This window comes from Lycium ferocissimum, chromosome 9, assembly GCF_029784015.1.
Source record: "Lycium ferocissimum isolate CSIRO_LF1 chromosome 9, AGI_CSIRO_Lferr_CH_V1, whole genome shotgun sequence".
NCBI lineage: Eukaryota > Viridiplantae > Streptophyta > Magnoliopsida > Solanales > Solanaceae > Lycium > Lycium ferocissimum.
Window position 1 is genome coordinate 2,896,821 of NC_081350.1, and position 20,442 is coordinate 2,917,262.

The 20,442-nt window shown below is 33.7% G+C and overlaps 2 protein-coding genes across 5 annotated transcripts; one reads left to right on the forward strand and one right to left on the reverse strand.

The window, feature by feature from the left end:
• Positions 1 to 236: 236 nt before the first annotated feature.
• LOC132029518 (protein WVD2-like 5) lies at positions 237 to 9,921 on the forward strand. Of its 3 annotated transcripts, XM_059418764.1 has the most exons (10): positions 237 to 450; positions 766 to 856; positions 1,226 to 1,514; positions 1,592 to 1,867; positions 1,994 to 2,049; positions 2,204 to 2,275; positions 2,413 to 2,509; positions 2,618 to 2,694; positions 2,803 to 2,908; positions 8,978 to 9,921. In XM_059418764.1, exons 3-10 carry the CDS (start codon positions 1,263 to 1,265, stop codon positions 9,389 to 9,391), a joined length of 1,350 nt encoding a protein of 449 aa, XP_059274747.1. In that variant the 5' UTR covers positions 237 to 450; positions 766 to 856; positions 1,226 to 1,262; the 3' UTR covers positions 9,392 to 9,921. The 3 variants fall into 3 exon arrangements, with proteins under 3 accessions (XP_059274747.1, XP_059274746.1, XP_059274748.1); XM_059418763.1 differs by lacking the exon at positions 766 to 856; XM_059418765.1 differs by lacking the exon at positions 766 to 856 and having other exon boundaries at positions 1,997 to 2,049.
• Positions 9,922 to 12,150: 2,229 nt separating this feature from the next.
• On the reverse strand, positions 12,151 to 13,849 carry LOC132029519 (uncharacterized). 2 transcript variants are annotated; one of them, XM_059418766.1, is made up of 3 exons: positions 13,231 to 13,849; positions 12,983 to 13,155; positions 12,151 to 12,435 (listed from the first exon to the last, which is right to left on the reverse strand). In XM_059418766.1, exons 1-3 carry the CDS (start codon positions 13,711 to 13,713, stop codon positions 12,261 to 12,263), a joined length of 831 nt encoding a protein of 276 aa, XP_059274749.1. In that variant the 5' UTR covers positions 13,714 to 13,849; the 3' UTR covers positions 12,151 to 12,260. The 2 variants fall into 2 exon arrangements, with proteins under 2 accessions (XP_059274749.1, XP_059274750.1); XM_059418767.1 differs by having other exon boundaries at positions 12,346 to 12,693.
• Positions 13,850 to 20,442: the final 6,593 nt, after the last annotated feature.

The window sequence follows — 20,442 nt, forward strand, 5'->3', positions numbered from 1 at the left end:
CTAGACCGTCTAGCCGTTGATATTGTCATGTCAGTAAGAATCACAAATAATGTCCACGTGGCAGGGTACACCAACCGTATATTTCTCTCTCTAAACAGTATCTTCCTGTCCAGATATACAGTGACCTGGAATAGATTTGAATATCGCTGGCACAACAACTTTTAAGTAATTGTAAAATCACCCCCAAAACTCTCACAAAGCTGCAAAAACCTCTCCACTCCAATTTTTGATCACAGTTCAGACCTTTTCACTTCCAATTTCACCAAAAAAAGAAAAAGGAAAATAATCAATTTCAAGAAGTGCATTTTCTGTAAATCACAGCTTTCAGGTTTCAAGATCTTTGTTTGTGTTTGTGGAAGGTTTTCTTGAAGATTCTGTCAGATCCCTTGTGGATTCAATGGACTTGTAATCATTTTAGGTTATTCAGAAGCATCTGCATTTGTTTCCAAGGTTTGTATTACTTATTTAACTATTAGGTGTTTATGTATGTGCTACATTAGTTATATCTTTTGGGCATTAGTGTTTTGAAGCTAAAAATGGTGTTTTCTTGGGTTTTGGATTTCAAATACTTTGAAACTTGGAATGTAAAAAGATTGGGTATTGGATTTCAACAAGTTTGAAACTTTGGAATGTAAAAAGATTGGGTTTTTTTGGTTGGTGGGTGGGAGATCTAGTAGAGCATATTCTAGTTTACTGATTTTGTCGTCTTGTGGTACTGTGACTTGATTTGGTTTTTGAATTCTTTCTTTGTGTTGATTGGTTTAGGACTTGGCTTGACATTGTGCTTTCTCTGTTTACTTGTGCTGTGTGATGCTTTGCTTAGTATTGAAGTGGTTTGGACTTGAGAATTGAGATGGTATGTGATGAAAAGTCTGAGTTTTATGTGTACTGTTGGTCTAACCAACGTGGTCGTGTAATAGTAGAAATTTATGCTTTAGCTAGTTGAAGGAAATGTTTTTATATTTGAAATCTTAACTTCGAAAGTTGAGGTTCTTGTTATCTTTTAGCTGTGATTTTTCTGGTCCTTCGTGTATTAATTTGTATTCTGTTTGATGGTTGTTTTCTCATGTAGTGCGTGTCGTAATTTATATATCTGACTGTTACCTACTACCATGAAGAAAAGAGCCTTTGTGTTTTTTATTGCTGTTGGTGCTTAATTATACTTTACAATCTCCTTTTTCTATAATATCATGAGACATCTTGTGCTTGTGGTTTTGGCTTCTAGAATTGTGGATTGCAAGTTTGCAACTTTGTAGAGCGTGATGGAAATTGACAATAACATAGCTGTTCCCGAAAATGGGTCGGGCTTTGAAAATGGAATTCACCAACTTCCAGAAGTAGTTGGTGGCAAACTAGATGGTGTTCCCAATGGAAGTTTTAGTGTTGAAGGATTGGAAACAAGTATTCAGAGTGCTGTGTTGGTGAATGATAGTGAAACGGTTGGTTCCACTGCGCAAGAGGTCATGCACGAATCAACCACAACTATAGAAAGATATCCCTGTGCCATTTCTGAGGTTAGGGAGTTCATTGCTGGTTTATTAACTTAATTGGGTCTTTTCGACGCCATGATAATGAAATTGCTCTTTTCTAGGGACATGAAGCCAAGGAATCTGGAGAGTCGAAGAACTCCAAGCAGCCCAAAGCTCCAGGAAAATCCAAAAATGCTGCATCCCTTGGGGTGACGAAAACCAAAGATGTCAAAGATGCATCAGCTGGTTCTGTTGTTTCAAATGGTTCCCTAGCCTCGCAGCAACGCACTAAACAGACTTCTTCCCTTGATGCAAAGAGTAAATCATTTAACGACAGGAAAGCTGCTGATAACAATATAAAACCTGCCGTTGCTCGTGTAAATGTTAGTCATGCTAAGGTAAAGGTCCATATTATCATGCTTTTTGTAGACAAAAACAGCTCAGAGCACAATAGTCTCTTTAGTTTGTCAGTTTTATGTGCTTTTGTGTTGTTGCTCATTACTATTATTATGTCTTTCATCTAGCAGAAATCTGGCCAACCTGATGCAACATCACCTTCTCCAAATGCTGACGGCCTTAAGTATGTCCCGGTTAAACCAAGAAAGTGTCTGAGAGATTCTAATTCTTCTTTGCTCTTTGTTTCTAAGTTTCTTTAAGTCTTCTTTTGTACCCTTTATGTAATGTAAGATATCTTATCTCCTTGATTGCTTGTGAACTATAATTTCCATCTATAGGGAGAAAACAAACCCGAAACCTTTGAAGAAAGCTGCACCAAATAAAGCTGATGGAGACGAAGAAACACCTTCGTATCCTATATATGCTGATCTTTCTTTACTTTTTCCTCTGCTTTCTGCTTGCCTTTGTTCTAGAGAATTTTTGGTTTTTCTGGGACGCATTTGCTTGAAAGGATGAAATTTCCTGTTTATCCTTAATCATCTTACAGGAGTCCTGCTGCAGATGCCAAGCCTCGCAAGGTAGGTGCTCTTCCAACCTACAATATGAGTTTCAAGTGCGATGAAAGGGCTGAGAAAAGAAGAGAGGTTAGTTTTCTCCTTGCATCAGCTGATAAAATTGATATATCCGATTGCTTTCCACTGTCATCTTATCCTGGGAACTTGAGAGAATTTGTTTCTGTTACATTTGAACAGTTTTACTCTAAGCTTGAGGAAAAAATCCATGCAAAGGAAGTCGAGAAGAATAATTTGCAAGCCAAGTCTAAGGCATGGTGACTGTTGTGCTTCTATGTTTTTCACGATGTAGAAAGTTTGTAACGGTTCTAGCATTGCCTTTTAAGACATTCATCTTTCCTCTTTATATTTGTGAATCAGGAAAGTCAGGAAGCTGAGATCAAAATGTTAAGAAAGAGCTTAAAGTTTAAAGCAACTCCAATGCCCACCTTTTATCAGGAACCTCCTCCTCCCAAGGTGGAGTTGAAGAAGGTAATGTTGTCTCTCTTTTATACGTCATGAAACTCAGCAATAATTAATGTTAGATCACAAAAATACCTTTTATAGAAAAAAGAATTACATTTTAGGCTTTTCATTTCTTTGCATTCCTTTTCTTTCCGAATAGATTATTTGCTAAATAGTTGCTTATACTTTACGTTTCTATAATATAGTACTGTTGTTAGGGCTCTGTACACTTAATGTATCTGGATTTCATGATTAGTCTGATAAAATTTTAACTAACTTGTTATGTGTGACCTCGGGTTTGTACAGAAAATAGATGAGTCATGTTATATAATTTTACTTAAATAGTAGAGTTAGGAGTCACGCAATGTGAAGCAATATTCAAGTCTGATATGTTTTATTGTTGCTTTGGCTAGCGTTAGTTGGATGCTCTTTTGATAAAGGGCATAGTTCTGGTGATTCATACCTTTCAGAATAATAATTTTGAAAATGAGTGTTGGTGTATGATTTAAAAAAATAGCGTTGGTGTTTCGTACCTATTTTTTTCCTTAGTCTTGGAAGTTGGACATCTAGATTGTTATGTGAAATCAAGTGAAGCCGTGCTTGATATAACTATTCTTCCAAGTTTAAATGATAACAAAAGGGAACAAATCGAAATAGTAAGAGGCTGTTTGGTAAAACTCTAAACTGAAAGCTGAAACTTCTAATTTAGTTGTTTTATCAACTACTTCATTGCTCACTGTTTATAGATTGTTTTTGAAGTTTGTCTCTAACTTGAACTTTTGGACCATTTTAGTTGCTTCTAATGTACTGAGCAGACTTCCTAATTTGTTATCAAACGTGCATAATTTCTAAACATTTACCTTTTTCAATTATAAGTGCAGAATACCGTTATCGAACAAACATTACTGCAGAAAATGACCAGATGGCATGTCAACAAGTCTATTATCTGAAAATGTTACTTCAGAAAAATCAGCAATGTGGGGAGGGAAAGGGACTTAACTAATAGACTCCAGTTATATTGGCAATGAACATCAACTAGTACAATAACTCTTTAGATATCAACTTGCAAATCACTAAATGAAAATGGTGCTCTTTTAAATAGTTTGTTAGACCATTAAATTAATGTCTCAAAGCATTTATTTAATTTTTAATACTAGTAATCCAGAAAGAAATTCGTGGCTGATGTATGATTCAGTTCTGTTCTATGTTGCTCTGATACGGGTGTGGATCTAGAGGTCGGATTTGCCATCAGGTTTATTTTGGGATTGGGGGGCATCGATCCGGGTGCAGATAGGGGAGCTGGATACAGTTAATAAGTATACAAGAGTAATATATAGGCCATTTAAGATTGTTGAAAAATAACTTATTTTTCGATTAACAAGGTGATTTAAATCCATTACTTAATTAAGTTAAACGAAATATGTCTGTTACATAATTATAAATTGGTGTGTATATATATATATATAGTCTGAGTAGAGAAAAGTAATTATCGTTTGTTAGAAATTTGGTTCGAATCTATTATCTATTTATGCTTCTTGAGCTTTTATATATATATATATATAGTCTGAGTAGAGAAAAAGTAATTATCGTTTGTTAGAAATTTGGTTCGAATCTATTATCTATTTATGCTTCTTGAGCTTTGGTAATAAATAGAAAGCAAAAAGTATCTGTGGTAAATAATTTGTTCGTTGTAAACACTTAAAATATTATTCATAAGTTATCTTGTATAATAGCAATGTATTCTAGTACTTATGTGAATATATATATGACGTAGACCAAAAATTGAACCGAATACCCAATCAAACTTTACAATTACTTGGTGGTTAGTGTAGGAAATGATAGTTTACATATCATATAACATTATCTCCCTAGCTAATATGACTCCATCTTTATAACTTGTGAATAATCTATAAAAATAATCGTTGTGCCTTGTATCCTTTCACTAATGTTTTGAGAATGTAAAATGTTCATGATTTTATTTTATATTATATAGTCATTCAAATTTCAAAGGAGCACATGTATTGTTTCTTGATATCCTAGAATTGTTACCTGTGAGACAATTGTTTTTTTCACGTTACTTAAACTCTCATCTCCGAAACTCAACCAGTTAACCTCTACCTTTAGGGCAGCTCGATGCACTAAGTTCCCGCAGGGGGGGAGGGGTGGGTTGTAGTATCCCTTCTCCGGGCATGCTTCATAAGGGTCGGTCTACCTTTAAAAAAATATATTTAAACATGCCCTGAGAAGGGATACTACCCTCCCGTCCCCCCCCGCCCCCAAAACCCTGACCCTTCCTAATTGTAGATGGAGTATCGCTTAGGTGCCAAAAGACAAGCCCTCTTCCTTTCCCGCCCAGAATCCTTACGAGCCTGCATAGCCTCAACTAGAGTGGTTGTATCAACAATATCCATATATGAACCACGACGATTCTAACCCAAAGCTTGACTCGGATACGGTATCACAACCCATCGACAAACTTAGTCACCCTGTCTCTTTCAGTTGGGACCAAATGAGGCGCATAACAAGCCAAATAAGTGAATCTAGCATCATAGTCAGCCACAGTCATGGCTTCCTGCTCAAACTGGCGCTGCCTCTCCTCACATCGACTCCATAATAAGGCCAAAAACTCGCTCCAAGTGAGCGGTGGAGATCCAACTAGCCTGCACCTCTGATAGGATACCCTCCAAGACTCAGCTATGCCAGATAACAGAAAGGTAGTGAAGGCTACCCCATGCGTGTCTGTAATACCCATAGTAAGAAGGATCTTCTTACACCTCTCGATGAACTTTTGAGTCGTCACAGTAACCGGAGTGTTATCAAATTCCGGAGGAGATAGTTCCGTTAAAAATTCCATCTTCATCACAGTATCATCACTAGCAGTGGTAGGTCTCGCTCTACCTAACGATATTCCTGGTTAGGGAGCCATAATAGAAATAGGTATCGCAACCTCCGTAGCTGGGATAGGCTGCTTGTTTACATGAATAGCAGCAGGATTCCGAGCACCAGTAGTAGCTGCTGGTGGCCCTGGCACCTCAACGTGTTGAGGAGGATAAGACTCCAAACCGGTCAAAATAGTTTCATTACCACACCCGCGTGGAACAGTAATGGTAGGACCAGGGCTTGTGGTTTGCACAGGGACATCGTCCTAGGCTGAGTAGTTTGAGCACCGGTTTGAGCTCTCGACTTACCACGTGCCCTAGATGTAGCCTGCACTGGTGGTACCTCCTCTAGTCCTCTAGGGGACGACCTCCTTCTCACCATCTGCGATGAAAATGTTCAAGGATTAGACCTTAATTCAAACTCTATCGCACGGGAGAGAAATGAAAGAATGAAGGGGAACTTAATCAAAAGGGGAACTTTCTTAAAAGGCCTCTATAGCCTCCTGTTTATAAATATGGTTAACAACATATCCATAAAAAGACACTACTAGGACACTGCTCCTTGACTCACAGGACTCTAAAACCTAGGCTCTGATACTAACTTTATCCACTTTCCAATAATTTATTTAGGCTGAACACATACGGGGACACCAAAGTTGGCATGATTTTTCATTTAGATAAACGTAGGGATGTTCCTATTGACCACTTATACTACCCGAATTTTGTACCAATTAGACACTTTTTTGCACAATCAACCAAACATATAAAGAGCGCCGATGATGTGGCAAAAGGACAAATTAAATTAAAACGTGTGGCATCTTTTTATAAAACAAAAAAATAAATTTTATGTTACAAAAAAACACAAATTTCAGATGCCTAAACCCCCCCCCCCCCCCCCCCCACACACACACACACACACACAGGTCTTCCCTCGTCTTCCTTCTCCTGCCCCCTGAGTTTTCCCCCAGCCCATTCGATTGAAGCCAAAGAAAAGTGTCTTCCTTCAACAAATTGATAATTATAAAGTCTTAACTTTTCTTTGTCTGTTAGCTCTAATTAGATATCCTTAGCCAAATTTCCTTAAAAATTAAGTTTCAAATAGGTCAAGAAAATCATTCTATCGAGAAGCTCTTGAAATTATTCGGGCCATCAATTTATGAAGTGCCTATTCAGATTTTGCAGATCTTGTTTTTTGGGGTGTTTTTTCTCGATAGGAAGAGCGTGACCTGGGAATAAGGTTTGTTGGTGGGTATAGAAATTCTTGATTTTCTTCTTTCTGTATACTGATGTATATTCCAGAAAAAAGAGTAAGGTGCATTTGTTCTAGTCATTGATTTAGAAGTGACCTCTAAATTTGTTTGGTTTGTTTATGATAAAAATCGTATTAAAAAGTAAGAATGGTGGCAGAAATGGAGGTGAGGAAAGAAGATAAAACACATGTTTTAGAACCTCCATTGAAGGAGTTTAAGCTTGGGGAAATGGCTGGGAAAAGGGGGAAGAAGAAGAGAAAAAATAAAATAAAAATTGGCTAAATAAAGCCTCTCACGCTCCACTAATGCGTGTATCACCCTCACTATGCCAAGTCAGCGAAAAGTGTCAAAATGCCACAGTCAGGCCCTAGTACAGCTGTTTGAAAGGTACAAGGCTTAGTTGAGGTGTCTAAGTGAAAGATGGTGCCAACTTTAGATGTCTCCCGATGTGTTCAGCCATTTATTTATAATATATAAAAGTGACTCATGTATGTCTCCGCCTAATCGACATTGTCATGTGAACACATGTTGAGTAGAATTAATGATTTTGTCCTTTTTTACAATTACTTGGCGGTTAGTGCAGGAAATGATTTTTTACATATCATACAGCATTATCTCTCTAGCTAATATGACCCCTTCATCTTTTAAGTTGTTAATAATCTAGAACTTGTGCCTTATATTCTTTCACTATTGTTTTGAGAAAGTAAAATGTTCATGATTATATTTTATATATATAGAATTCATATTGTCAATTCAAATTTCAAAAGAGCACATGTATTGTGTCTTGATATTGTAGAAAAGTTACTTGTCAGACAATTTAAAGAAATTGTTTTTCTCACGTTACTTAAACTCTCATCTTCGAAACTCAACACGTTATCCCGATAACATTAAAGCATGCCCGGAGTAGGGGTATTACAAATTATCAAACAGGCATTCTTCTCATCAATGACTAGCTTGTTTAAAGTTGCTAATCTAAAGCATCCTCAATTTTGTAATCATAGGTCCTTGGGACCATTCAACTTTGATGATGGTTGTTGAGGTTTCTGTGTCTTCCCCTATAAGTCCAATCTATATAGGATTCAATTTATCATGTGTGAGAATTTTACAAGGTGTAATCCCAGTTACTATAGGCTGTAAATATTCTTTGTAAGTTCTCGTGTAATAGCTATCCATCTGTAGATCAAGGATTGCGTATTGATTACTTAACTGGAAGCTTGAATATCTAACAAAGCCCTGCAGTTTTAGGAAATATTAAAAGGTTCAGAGTCAGTGATTTTGCTCAGAGATACCCAAACAATGAGATATATTATGCAAGAGCATTAAAGTTACGTTTGTTGCATGAACTATTCATTTGCTGATGTACCCATGGCTAATGGGTATGACATGGATGTGGGTACTTTGTGTAGATCCGTAGATACCCTAAACACTTGCTAAGACTTAAACATACCCGCACCTGATGCTTAGCTTTACCCGAAGTCTAGATTAGATAGGAAGTTACTTCTGCCTTTTCTTTTCCTTCAAACTACAAGACTTGATAGTTTAAAGACAGCTTAGCAACACTAAATAGAAATATCATCATCATCATCATAAAAAGGTTGTTTATCCGCTCATATATGAAGATGTGGCACGTGTAAATTGGTTACGTTAGATTTATTTAATGCAGCAAATTCCTGATTCCAGTTGCTCTTGCTGTCAAACATGCTTGTTGACAATACCTTGATATTTCCAGTCCTTTTCAGTTTGTATTTAGCTGAACCTGAATGTGCTGGTCATTGTTGGATACTGCACCTAGGGTCTGGCTTCTCTTTACTGCATGTAAAATTAACACTAGGTGCTCATCTAGCTGGTTTATTCATGTAGAGCTGAATTCACTTCTAAGTTACTTATGCTTCTGTCTTTTTTACTTTTGACGTAGACAAGGCATTGGATTTTTCGTTTATGCCTTCTATCACTATTTTATGTTGTAGATACCAACAACAAGAGCTAAATCCCCCAAGCTTGGCCGGAGAAAGAGCTCCCCAACCAAAGAGGTGAACGATACTGTCATGCACACAAGTAGGTTGAGCTTGGATGAAAGTGCATCTCAAAATCCTGCTAAAGGACATTCTCCTGACAATGTCAAGAAGCCCACACGGAAGTCTCTTCCAAAGCTGCCATCTCAAAAAATCAGTTTATCAAGTCATACAAAAAGGCCCTCCTCCGTCAAAACTAGCATATCCAAGGAAACAAATGATGCTGCAGCTAACGACATGAGTGAAGTTGCTTCTCAACCAAACAACATTCTTGAGCAAACAAATGAAACTGAAACAAGCCAGACTAAGACTGTTGTTGAAGCTCAATCTGAGACAAATGTGGTGCAGCAACCCATTGCCGTGGAGTAGGGAAAGCAAGCACTGAAACTGTAACACATATTCATGAAGCACCTTTCAGTTCCCCTTTGCCTAAAATAGTGAAAAGGTACCAATACGACTTGGTTCTTTTGACAAATGAAGGTATGAAGATATTTTACCAAGCAAATGATGTTTTGTCCCTGGCAACAAGGTTGGTTGTCTAGTGTTCTTTTTCTTTCAAGATTGCTGGTTTGTTCATTTAAAGTTCAGGCAGCTTCCGCGCATTATAAGGTTGTCATTTGCACCTTTCTTCGGGCTAATTATGACTTAGATTCTGTCACCTGAAGTTGGGTAATCAAAAGTTTTGGAGAATTGTCTTGAAGCAGCTCAAGTCTTGAATTAGTAGAAACTTTGGCACTCATTGGGCTTGTACTGGCTGTTTGAACTGTTCTGTTGAACATCATAGTTTTGTTTGTTAATCGATATGTATTTATAAATATCCATTTACTCTCTACGAGGTTCTCTTCGCCATACACTTTGATTTTTCAGTTCAATTAAGTGATACATTTGCTTGGAAACCATATTCTATTAGGTGCAACTCTTAAAACTTGTAGTGGCAAGATTATGTCTCATAATATCATTCTGATGTTAATCAATTGTCACACTAGTCTACTCATTTCTAAAGTTCTGTGGAATTAGGAGTTATATTCCTGTTCCGCTCACCCCTAAAAAGCAAATTCAAGTGGATGCCATGTTAGTATGTTTAAATGGAGCGGCATGGGCATTGATGATGCATATAGTTGACGTGGACTTGGTTGTAATTGAGGCTTTGTTTGTTGTTGTGTGTGTGTGTGTGTTTTTTTTTTTTTTTTTTTTAAACTTTGGGTCACTGATGCGACCAATCAGAGGAATAAGAAGCACAAAAGTCAATTTTGTGTTAGCAAGGGCCATCATTATTCCTAACCCCCGCCCCCACCACCCCCAAAAAAAAAATCTACTAACCTTGGTTTTAACCATTTTCAAATCTGTGGATGTCTTGATTCAATGTTGGTCGGCAAATTTCAATAGCTGTGGGCTGCGAAGTAATAATATCTCAACCGAAGAAGTCCTTTTCTTGAATTGTTTTTAAGTACTTTTGTAATCAAGTTGCCTTATCACCTCATTAGTGTCAACCTTTTCAAATGGGAACCACAATTGTGGTTCTCCAATCAGATGTTGAACAAATGATCAAGCCACTAGGTGAACGGTCCCTTTTAAACTAATAATGTTGATTTATTTATCACATCTCTTAGTTGGATTGGTTTATATAACAATGGGACCTTAATAAAATTTTGCAAGTGGTATTTTCTTTTGGATATATATTACCAAGCCGGCTGGAAGGATCAAAGTCTGAATTGAAGTTGTACTGCAATCCACCCAGTGGAGCAGAAGTAACCTACTCAAGTATTCTGATTGATTTGATGGCATTAATAAAATTGAATATTTATTTTCAAAAGGGAGTGACATGTCGATGCAGTAGGTAAAAATCATGGTAGACAGGGTTCACAAATTCTAATAGAAGCAAAAAACATAGTGTGATTTCTTCCAATCTACCTAAGACTTGGTGGTCGTAGTAATTTGGTACCTATATTAACACGGTAGTAGGTACCTGATAAAATAATCGAGGTACCTATAAGCTAACCAAGCACGGTGTTTTAAGGAAAAGAAGAGATGAAATAGAAAGAAAAGAATAAGAACAATTCACATGGGAGGCAATGTTGAACAAGACAAGGCCAAGTCTGGAATCTGAAACAGTGATCAACTCAGAAGGCATAGCCAAGCATGCAAGACAAGAATAGTAGTAGTAGTAATTACTGTGAAAAAGAGAGATGATAGTCATCAAATAGGTCTTTGCTATATATTTTTGACAAGTGATGAAATAGTGAAACGGAAAATTATCATAACCTCTTTTGTTTTAGTTGGAAAATGTGTTTTTATTTTTTATTTTGTTGGAAGATGTTTATGGTCATTTTATACATTATTCAAAACGTATCTTTGATATTTAGTTGTAACATTTTCATAATTCTCCGCCAATAACTCCTGATTCCAAGCAAGTTCTACGGAAAAGGTACACTAGTAAAAAGTTCAACGAATTTACATAGAACATAGCGACACCTTTATATCTAGAAAAAAGAAATAAATCAAGATATTTAAAGAGAATCAAATACTAAATGAGAAGATTTTACATAGGGTAACAAATTTAGAAAGCCGTAAGAAGATAAGTCACCAAAAATGTAAGTGAAAGCAAATGTTATATTTGAAGACATCAAATTAGTTTTTTTTTTTTTTTTAAAAAGAATTTCTTTTTCGTTTTATTATAATTTTTATTTTGCTACGATCGAAGGTATGAGTTCGCACTAGTTTTTTTTGGTTTAATCATCTTTCTTTTTCTTTTTCTTTTCAGTTCACCCACCCGCTATTCAAGGTTTATCTGGCTGACTAACTCAAATTTGCGCTGCATAAGTCCATTAAGGGAAGCACAATTCCAAGTTCTCGAACCCAAGATCTGATTAAGGGTTGGGGGATCCCAACCATGTTACTGCACCCCTTCATCTTGAACAGAATAAATAACCTTCTATTTGCTTGAAAAGGAAAAGATAAACTACTCTTTATGCAGGGATCAAAGTAAAAAGTTTCATTTTCTTATAATAAGCAACCATGTTAATCTTCACCACATTCAAACCAAAAAGTATACTGAATTTTACCAACAAACTGGAAGGTTAAAAGCTAAGACATGCAGATTTTAGATACATTGTGCATCAAGTGTGACATTGAGAGAGGAGGATTATATATTCAACATTGCATCATTTATGTTTTTCATATATACAGGAAAGTGACAATGTTAGAGACAACAAAAGAAAACAACTAACAAAGAAACAAATCAAGAAGCAGTGATGGGAGGTGAGGGGAAACTATCTACTCCTTTAAGGAAATTGACTGATGAAGTATTCATAATATAAGTAGCCTTATCAACATCTTCTTCTTCTTCATCATCATCATCATCATCATCAGTCCCAGCATCCCAAAGAAACCGAGCATATGAAGCAAGAACATAACTGAAAAACAAGTAGTTTTAATTTTGAGCATTGGTTAATATATCCAAAGGCAACAAATATAGTCTTTGCAAAGATAGTGCAAATTTTATTATCTTTTTTCACCCAAATTAAGTAAATAGTCTTTGCAAAGATGGTGCAAATTTTATTATCTTTTTTCACCCAAATTAAGTAAGAAGCAATCAAGTGTACACAAGAAACCAATCTGTCTAAGTTTTGACGGACAAAGTTCCCTTGTACCAGTACTGACGGGCAAGTTACCTGGTACCATTAGAAAAGGAATTGGAATGTGGAAGATATAGGAAGATTAAATTCAAATGTAATATTAAAAATATAATCATTGGAGAAGTAACATTTCTTTCATCTTTTTAATTTTGATCAATCAAAAATGGATCCAAGATTTGAATAAGGGGAATAAATCATTTCACTAACTCATTAAGGAACTAAAAGAGAAATCTCCTTTTGGAATCTCAGAGCTACAATAATAGCCAACAACAAACTTAAAACTATTCAGGAAAAATTTGATTGAGAAAATGGATTAAAAGTTTACCAATCATCAGGAGAAGCCTTCACAGCTTGATTATAGTAGCAGTCAGCCCTATCAGCATCCTTATGAGCATCCCATACCAAATCCCCATATAGTGAAAATATATCCCCATCATTTGCATTTGCCACTATTGCTCTTCCACAATACTCTTCTGCTTTCACAACATCTCCTTTAACCTGTTACACAATATCATTCAAACTTATGTACTAGTTTCATATGCATCAATCCATCCAAATTAAAATTACTATTACCTCTTTCAAGAATTTGGCATAGTTTCCTAGAAAAAGAAGATTATTAGGATCAACCTTGATCATCTCCTGATAATAGTCCTCAATACTCTCAAACCCATGATCACTTCCATCTCCACCACCACAAATCCGGCCACCGCCACCACCATTTTCTAAAACAGCACATTCTTGATCCAACCTTTCCATTTCAGATACCAATGACATACTAGTACTAACACCAAAACTCAAACTGCTGGTAACAGTTTCTTGATTCTGTGAGCAGTTTGAAGCAAACTGAGAATAACCTCCTTTTGGAAAAGGCTTAATCTTGATTTTGTACAATTCATTAAAGTTGCGGTCTGATACAGTCGTTGAGATTTTCTTTATGATGGGGTCATGATTTAAGGAGATAGAAATTGAAGCACTTATGGTTCTGATAATTGGTTCTGGAGATGGATCTATAACGCATGATTTCAAGATTGGTGCAGAGACACTTCTCAGAAGCATTTCTTGTTCTTTCTGTTTTCCGAAATACAGGACTTTAGAGAGTACAAGGCTTGGAGAGAGAACCAATTTATGGAACACTAACAAAGGTGACAAGGAGAAACCATACTGTATATTAGTGTGCGCACAGGAGAATCCAAGATTTCAAGAGAATGAGTTTATATTAAAAAAATTAAAAATAAAAAGATGTAAAAGTGCATTTAGTAGGGTACGATTTCATAACCTTAAGGGATTAAAGGTAGCACTTAGCCAATGCTCCATTCGGTCTAATTTGAGCATGTGTTCCTTTAGTTAATATTAGATATATTTTACAAATTATATACATAATATATCGAGTTTAGTCGGGTGACCATGTGTTCACATGACTCCTTTTTTATACCTGGATCCGCCCCTGAGTGTGGGGTTGAAATACAAAATACTACGTCCAAATAATTTGGTGACACCATTTTACTAGAAATAAAGTTTAAGAAACAATATAACACTTTTGAAATTTGTGGTTTAAAATAAACGTTAATCATTTTTATGCTATAAATCATTTTATTAAAGGTACATGAAGAACATTTTAAGTTGCTTCTAATTAAAGAAAAGTAGCATTTTTTTTTAAATGTACCAAAAAAAAGTGCCACATAAATTGAGACAGGAGTAGTAGCTTAGGTGTGAGAATGAAATAAGGAAAAAATGTATTTGGTTTTATATCTTATTTTTTCTTTTTTTCCTAGTTTCTATGTAGATGTCGACACTCAGCACATTTAAGTGTCAAAGGTCTTGGATTCAATTCCTCTAATTGTCACTCAATTTAAGCAAATTACTTAGTAAAGTCTTTTTTTTTTTGTTCCTCATATGATCATTCAAGTTTATACATTGTCTTACAAAGTAACAAGGGTTAAAAGTCACTTTAAAACTAAAAGAAAAAAGGCCAAAGTAGTCTCTTAAGTTTTGAATTTTCAATTAAAATAGTCCTTATTCTTTAACATAAAACACTAACAACAGTTTAATTATACAAAATAATACAATTTTAGTTCAACTCTAATTGTGGTATTAAAAGTAACGAAACACACAAAAAATTATGACTGATAACTTAAGAAATGAAAAAAAAAATCATTTTATCACTGCTAAAGAAAGAATATGAAATAGCATATATGTACTCTATTTGCTTGGAAACTTAGGGGGTTCAACAATAAAATAATGTTTTCTATTTATTCATTTTATGAGTAATCTTTATTTTGATAAAATAGTTTAAATTAGGGATAAGGCACCGTTACCCCCCTGAACTATACCCGAATTTGCTACGACACACCTTACCTTTCCCAGGGTCCTATTACCCCCCTAAACTTATTTAAAACGGAATAATTACCCCCCTAAACGCTGATGCCCACTCTCATATGGGAGAGTGACATACACTCTCCTTGCCACATGTGTATTTATTTGTTTTCTTCTTCTTTTTTTTTTCAGCTGTCGTGTCAATGTTTTTTAAAATAAAAATAAAAAACTGAATTTTCATTAAAAAAAATGAGTTTTAAAACCCGTCTTTTTTTTTTAATTTGAAAATTTGATTTTTTTTTAAACCCATTTAAAAAATTAAAAAAAAAAAAACTAAAAACATGGATTAAAAAACTGAATTTTCTTTTAAAAAAAGGATTTTTAAAACCCTTTTTAAAAAAAAATGAAAATTTGTTTTTTTTTAAAACCCGTTTTTGAAAAAGAAAAAAAAAAGGCTGAAAAATGATTTTTTTTTTAAATATGGAAAAATGGATTTGTTAAAAATATGGAAAACTTGATTATTTTTTTAAAATGTCTTAAAAATCTTGATTTCATTTTCTTAGGACACTTTTATTTTTCAAATAAAATCCGGAAAAGTGTTTTTCTTGCCAAAATGTGAAAAAAGCTGAATTTTTATAAAATTTTGAAAAAATTAATTATTTTCTTAACATGTGGAAAACCCGTTTTTTAAAACTAAATGTGGAAGACTAGATTTATTTTCAAATTTTTAAGAAAATGCAGATTTTTAAGAAAAAAAAAATTAAGTTTTCTCCTTTTTTATGTTTCTCACTCTCTCAAAGAGAGTGAAACACACTCTCTTTGCCACATCAGCGTTTAGGGGGGTAATTATTTCGTTTTAAATAAGTTTAGGGGGTAATAGGGCCCAGGGAAAGGTAAGGTGTGTCGTAAAGAAATTCGGGTATAGTTCAGGGGGGTAATGGTGCCTTATCCCTTTAAATTAGTTGTTAGTTTCTTCTACGGTAGAAATTATTGCTAGGAAATTCATAATTAATAAGGAAGATGATGAATTCCTTCAAACAAAAAAACTAGGTCCTAATAGAAAAAAAATCATATGTAAAGATTAATCATAAAGGTTTTCGTAAAGAAAAAAACATACATGCTTATTGAAGGACATCATCATAGTAATATAAATCATTCGTCATCACATAAAATGAGGAGATTCTCTATAATCATTGTGTACTAAATTTTTTAAAGTTTGCAAATATTATTTTTGTCAATCTTGTAATATTATTTGGGTGACAATTATTTTCCCCTCCAACCCAGCTAAATTTTTTAAATATTTCTCCTAATTTCGAACAATAGTTGTTCCTCCTATAGGACTAACACAATCTAATTTACGAAGTAAGAAAGTGTAAAATAGGCAGAGGACTATTATTGTTCGGTGTTAAAAAATAAGGAATGTTTTAACTCAAAGTCCAAACTTAAGGGACTACTTTGCCCGTTTCTTTTATTTTTAAAGTGAGTTTTGGCCCTTTTTATTTTGCAAGACAAATGTATAAACTTGAATGACTGTATGAGGAACAAAAAAACTAAAAAAATAAATGACTTTGCTAGATAATTTCCTTAAGTTGAATGGCCACACGAGGAATTGACTCAAATTTGTTTAACCAAACGTGGGGAAAATACTTAAAATGCACCCCAACGTTTGGCCAAATTTGCAACGACGCACCTAACCTTTACGGGTGACCTATTACCCCCTGTACCTATTTACAAAGGTGTTTTATTGTCATTTTTGTGCTGAGCTGGACATGAGCGTGAGGACACGCACAAGGGGTTTTTGCCACCTGGCCCTCCCAATTGCTATTTTTTTTAATACCCTCAATTTATCCATTATAGACCCATTTCAATACCACATTACCCGATTGGAACTCCATTGAAGCTTAAAAAATTGAAACCCTAACTTCAAACTAAGGGATGGATTCAAGAGGTAAGTTACAAACTTGAGTAAATTTTTCTTCTTTCATTTTTTTTCTTATATCTAGTAGGTTAGGGTTTCTAATTTCCCCCAAATTTTTGTATGCATTAAGTTGATGTGCGAATGGATTTTCTAGTGTCTCCAGTGCAAAATGTGCCAGAATCCAAACTCCAAACTCGACGATTTGATTACAATGTGCAAAAAATACGCAGATAATGTGAAGATTTGAAAGGGAGTCGGTTCGTTTTTTTTTTTTTTTGGAGTGTTTTTTGTCTAAGTGTTAAAGATTGGGAAGGAAAATAAGAAATGGGCAGATATTATAATGGTAAGGGTGTTTTAGTCTTTTCTGGCGCGTGGGGTGCATTTGACTTTAAAAAACTAGTATTGACATTTTAATGGCCAATAAAACACACTATAAATAGGTACAGGGGGGGTAATAGGTCACCCGTAAAGTTTAGGTGCGTCGTTGCAAAATTGGCCAAACGTTTGGGTGCATTTTAAGTATTTTCCCGTCAAACGTGTGTGCCAACAATGATTAAGAAGATATAGATTTGTCATTTAAGCTTATTCAAATCTGGTAATGAAGTATCCATTGCCTAAAATTTAACATTACAATTAATGTCAAAGGACAAATATAACCAAGAATCACTATCAAAAAGTGTTGGAACTCATCATAACAATAAAATATTCTACAAATACAGTAATTAAATAAAAGTTGTTGTTATCACTTTGCCATAAATATTAACGACCAGTATACTCAAATTTTAGCGGGAGAAACTTTAAACAAACGTTTAAGTTGGATAAAAATTTGTAAATCATTTGGATATGAAAATTGGAAATCTTTTACAAGATTAAAAACAAGCATTTTTTTTTTTTGGTAAATTAGCAATATACTTGTATGTCCCATTAATCAGTAGCAATTCACAATTTTTGCCAATCTAGTTTTAATCATTCACATTTGTTTGCCAACTTGCTCTAATAGTTTGCGGCGTTATTTCAATTGGTTCCAGATTTGGGAAGCTATTTAATACTATCTTAAAAAAGATGAAAGAGACTTAACTGGTACTAATATCAATTCTTAATCATAGTTGGTATACAAATTTAGTTAAATAATTCTGGACCTTTGATATTTAAATAAGACAAAGTGTCATATATTTACGTAAAAACTCGGGGAAATGAAAAGTGTGAAAAATGAAAAAGAGCCAAAGCCCAAAAAATATTGAGAGTTTTTGAGTAATTATATATTGGGAAAATAGATTTCTCCTTTTGTATTCTCCGGGTGTTAAAAATGATACTCCCTCCGTCCCATATTTGTTGGCCACATTACTAAAAATATTTGTTTCAAAATACTTGTCCATTTACAAAATCAAGTTACAATTAATTAATTTTTTCCTATTTTATCCTTAATATTAATTGTTTTTCAAAGTAACCAATATTGATTAGAGTGTAATTTATTGGATAGAGATAAGGATAATATAGTTAAAAACACTTTCATTTATGATTTTTTAAAGGGCATGTAAAAGAGAAAGTGGCCAACTAAGGGACGGAGGGAGTAATGATGATTAAGAGGAGTGTTGATGCATGTATTGATTAATTTAAAGTTATTTAGCAATCCTATATGCTAACTTAGAAAAATCCAATACTTTTATCTATACTAGATGTTGAAGCACGGACTCAATAGGCCTAATATGAGCTAACGACAAACATAATATTAGTATGACTACATTTTCATTCGAAGAAGTATGTGCAGGAAATTATTTGGTTTCATTTCATCTCAAAATTTTTGTTCCGTTGAAATCTTTACATTCTACTGGTCCTAACCAAAACTTTAGTAGTATAATTTAATAAAGTAACATAACTTATTATTTTTTAATTATGAGAACATTCATTTCTTAAGTTGTAAAACATTAAAAATCTAACATTCCATCTGCTTTTTACTATCGCTTAATGCTATAAATTTATTAAGTTTGCAAATATATATATTTGCTTCTTAGATTGAATTATATTTTATACAACAACCGTGAGTCATTATACATTATTCTCCTGAAGATCAATCATTTCTTATTTACCATTCACAAATAAAAATTAGAAAGTTCAATAGATAATTCAAATGCGTAATTTATCTCGACAAATAGCAGAAAAGTTATTAGCATGATACAATATTTGCTTCTATTCTTCTTTAATAATTACAATGATATATTGTTAATAAGTACTTTTATCATTTATATCAATTTAGTAAAAATATTATCGTGTAGTCTCACATCATAAATGTATTATTTTTTAAATTTAATTTAAATTCTACTAAAGTTTATGTTATATAGTTACACATCAAATTAATTTTTTGACCCATATATTTTTCTTTTATTTCATTTTTTTTTTTTTTTTGCAATTGTCTCCTATCTTTTAAACTATTAGGGAATTTGTCTATTACAAATTAAAAACTTTATCCTAATAAAATATTTGGATCCTATCATAATAAAAATATTGAAGCACACTACTAATTATTTCAATTTTTCATATTACTATTATGGGCCTAATTCATTATATTTTTCACAAATTGTTGAAAGAAAAAATTCCATTTTTCAAAATAAATATGTTGTACCGTTTATACGGTATTAGGTTTGTAGGATATTTTATTTTTAATGAAACATTTATTAAGTCATATAAAAGTAAATTGATTCCTCATTTGCTCTACAAGTTGATCAAATTGACATAAAAATTGACCTTAAAATAAAATTTGATAAGCAAATATTTGAAATTGGTAAATTAGTGAGGTGTTCTTGTCGTTAGCATGATTGAGATGTTGGATAGGGTGTAATACAATTTTCTTCATTATAGCTCACTATTGAATTTAGTTTTAAAAAAGGGAATTTGTCTATTACAAATTAAAAACTTAAAAAATAGAAGAAATTGCACGAATTGTCCTTCAAATGGGCTGGTATTTAATTTTTGCCTTCAACAATTAATTTTAGAAATAATTTCAATAATATACAATCCAACATAAAATATTACATCCACGTAGTTATATTTTTAATTTACATCTGTATAGCCAACTTTTTTTTACAATAGTGTTTATACACACGATATATAATATTATGCACTTACTGTAAATAATGTGCCGATCTTATATAAAAGTGTATAATAATGTATAAAAGGGTCATTAAGAATTACATGGATATTACTTGATTTTTTAATATGGGGTCCACATTTTTTTTTATATTGCTTGATTTTTTAATATGGGATCCACTTTTTATTTTCTATTTTTAATATTGCTTATTTTTAATATGGGCCCCATCTTTTTTTTTTACATAAATTTGGAGGTGGTGGAGTCTTTTTTTTTTGTTTTTTTTTTTTTTTTGTACATGAGTTGGAGGACGGACGACGATCCTCCTCCAAACTCATGTTTCTATAATAGTAAAAAAATAGACATTTTGATAAAGACAAGAAAAAATATGTTTCCTATTTCTCTTTTCTGAAAGCGGCTTCTATAAATTGATAACCTTAATGAGTTGGAAGGTAAATTGGAAAACCTCTGT

Bases quoted from the DNA above. Each gene is read 5' to 3' on its own strand.
- LOC132029518 (XM_059418764.1), top strand. From the start codon at position 1,263: ATGGAAATTGACAATAACATAGCTGTTCCCGAAAATGGGTCGGGCTTT. The intron at 1,868-1,993 runs GTAAAGGTCCAT...TCTTTCATCTAG, and splicing joins TAAATGTTAGTCATGCTAAG to CAGAAATCTGGCCAACCTGA. The intron at 2,050-2,203 runs GTATGTCCCGGT...TTCCATCTATAG, and splicing joins CCAAATGCTGACGGCCTTAA to GGAGAAAACAAACCCGAAAC.
- LOC132029519 (XM_059418766.1), bottom strand. From the start codon at position 13,713: ATGCTTCTGAGAAGTGTCTCTGCACCAATCTTGAAATCATGCGTTATA. The intron at 13,156-13,230 runs GTAATAGTAATT...ATTGTGTAACAG, and splicing joins ATGCCAAATTCTTGAAAGAG to GTTAAAGGAGATGTTGTGAA. The intron at 12,436-12,982 runs GTAAACTTTTAA...CTTGTTTTTCAG, and splicing joins AAGGCTTCTCCTGATGATTG to TTATGTTCTTGCTTCATATG.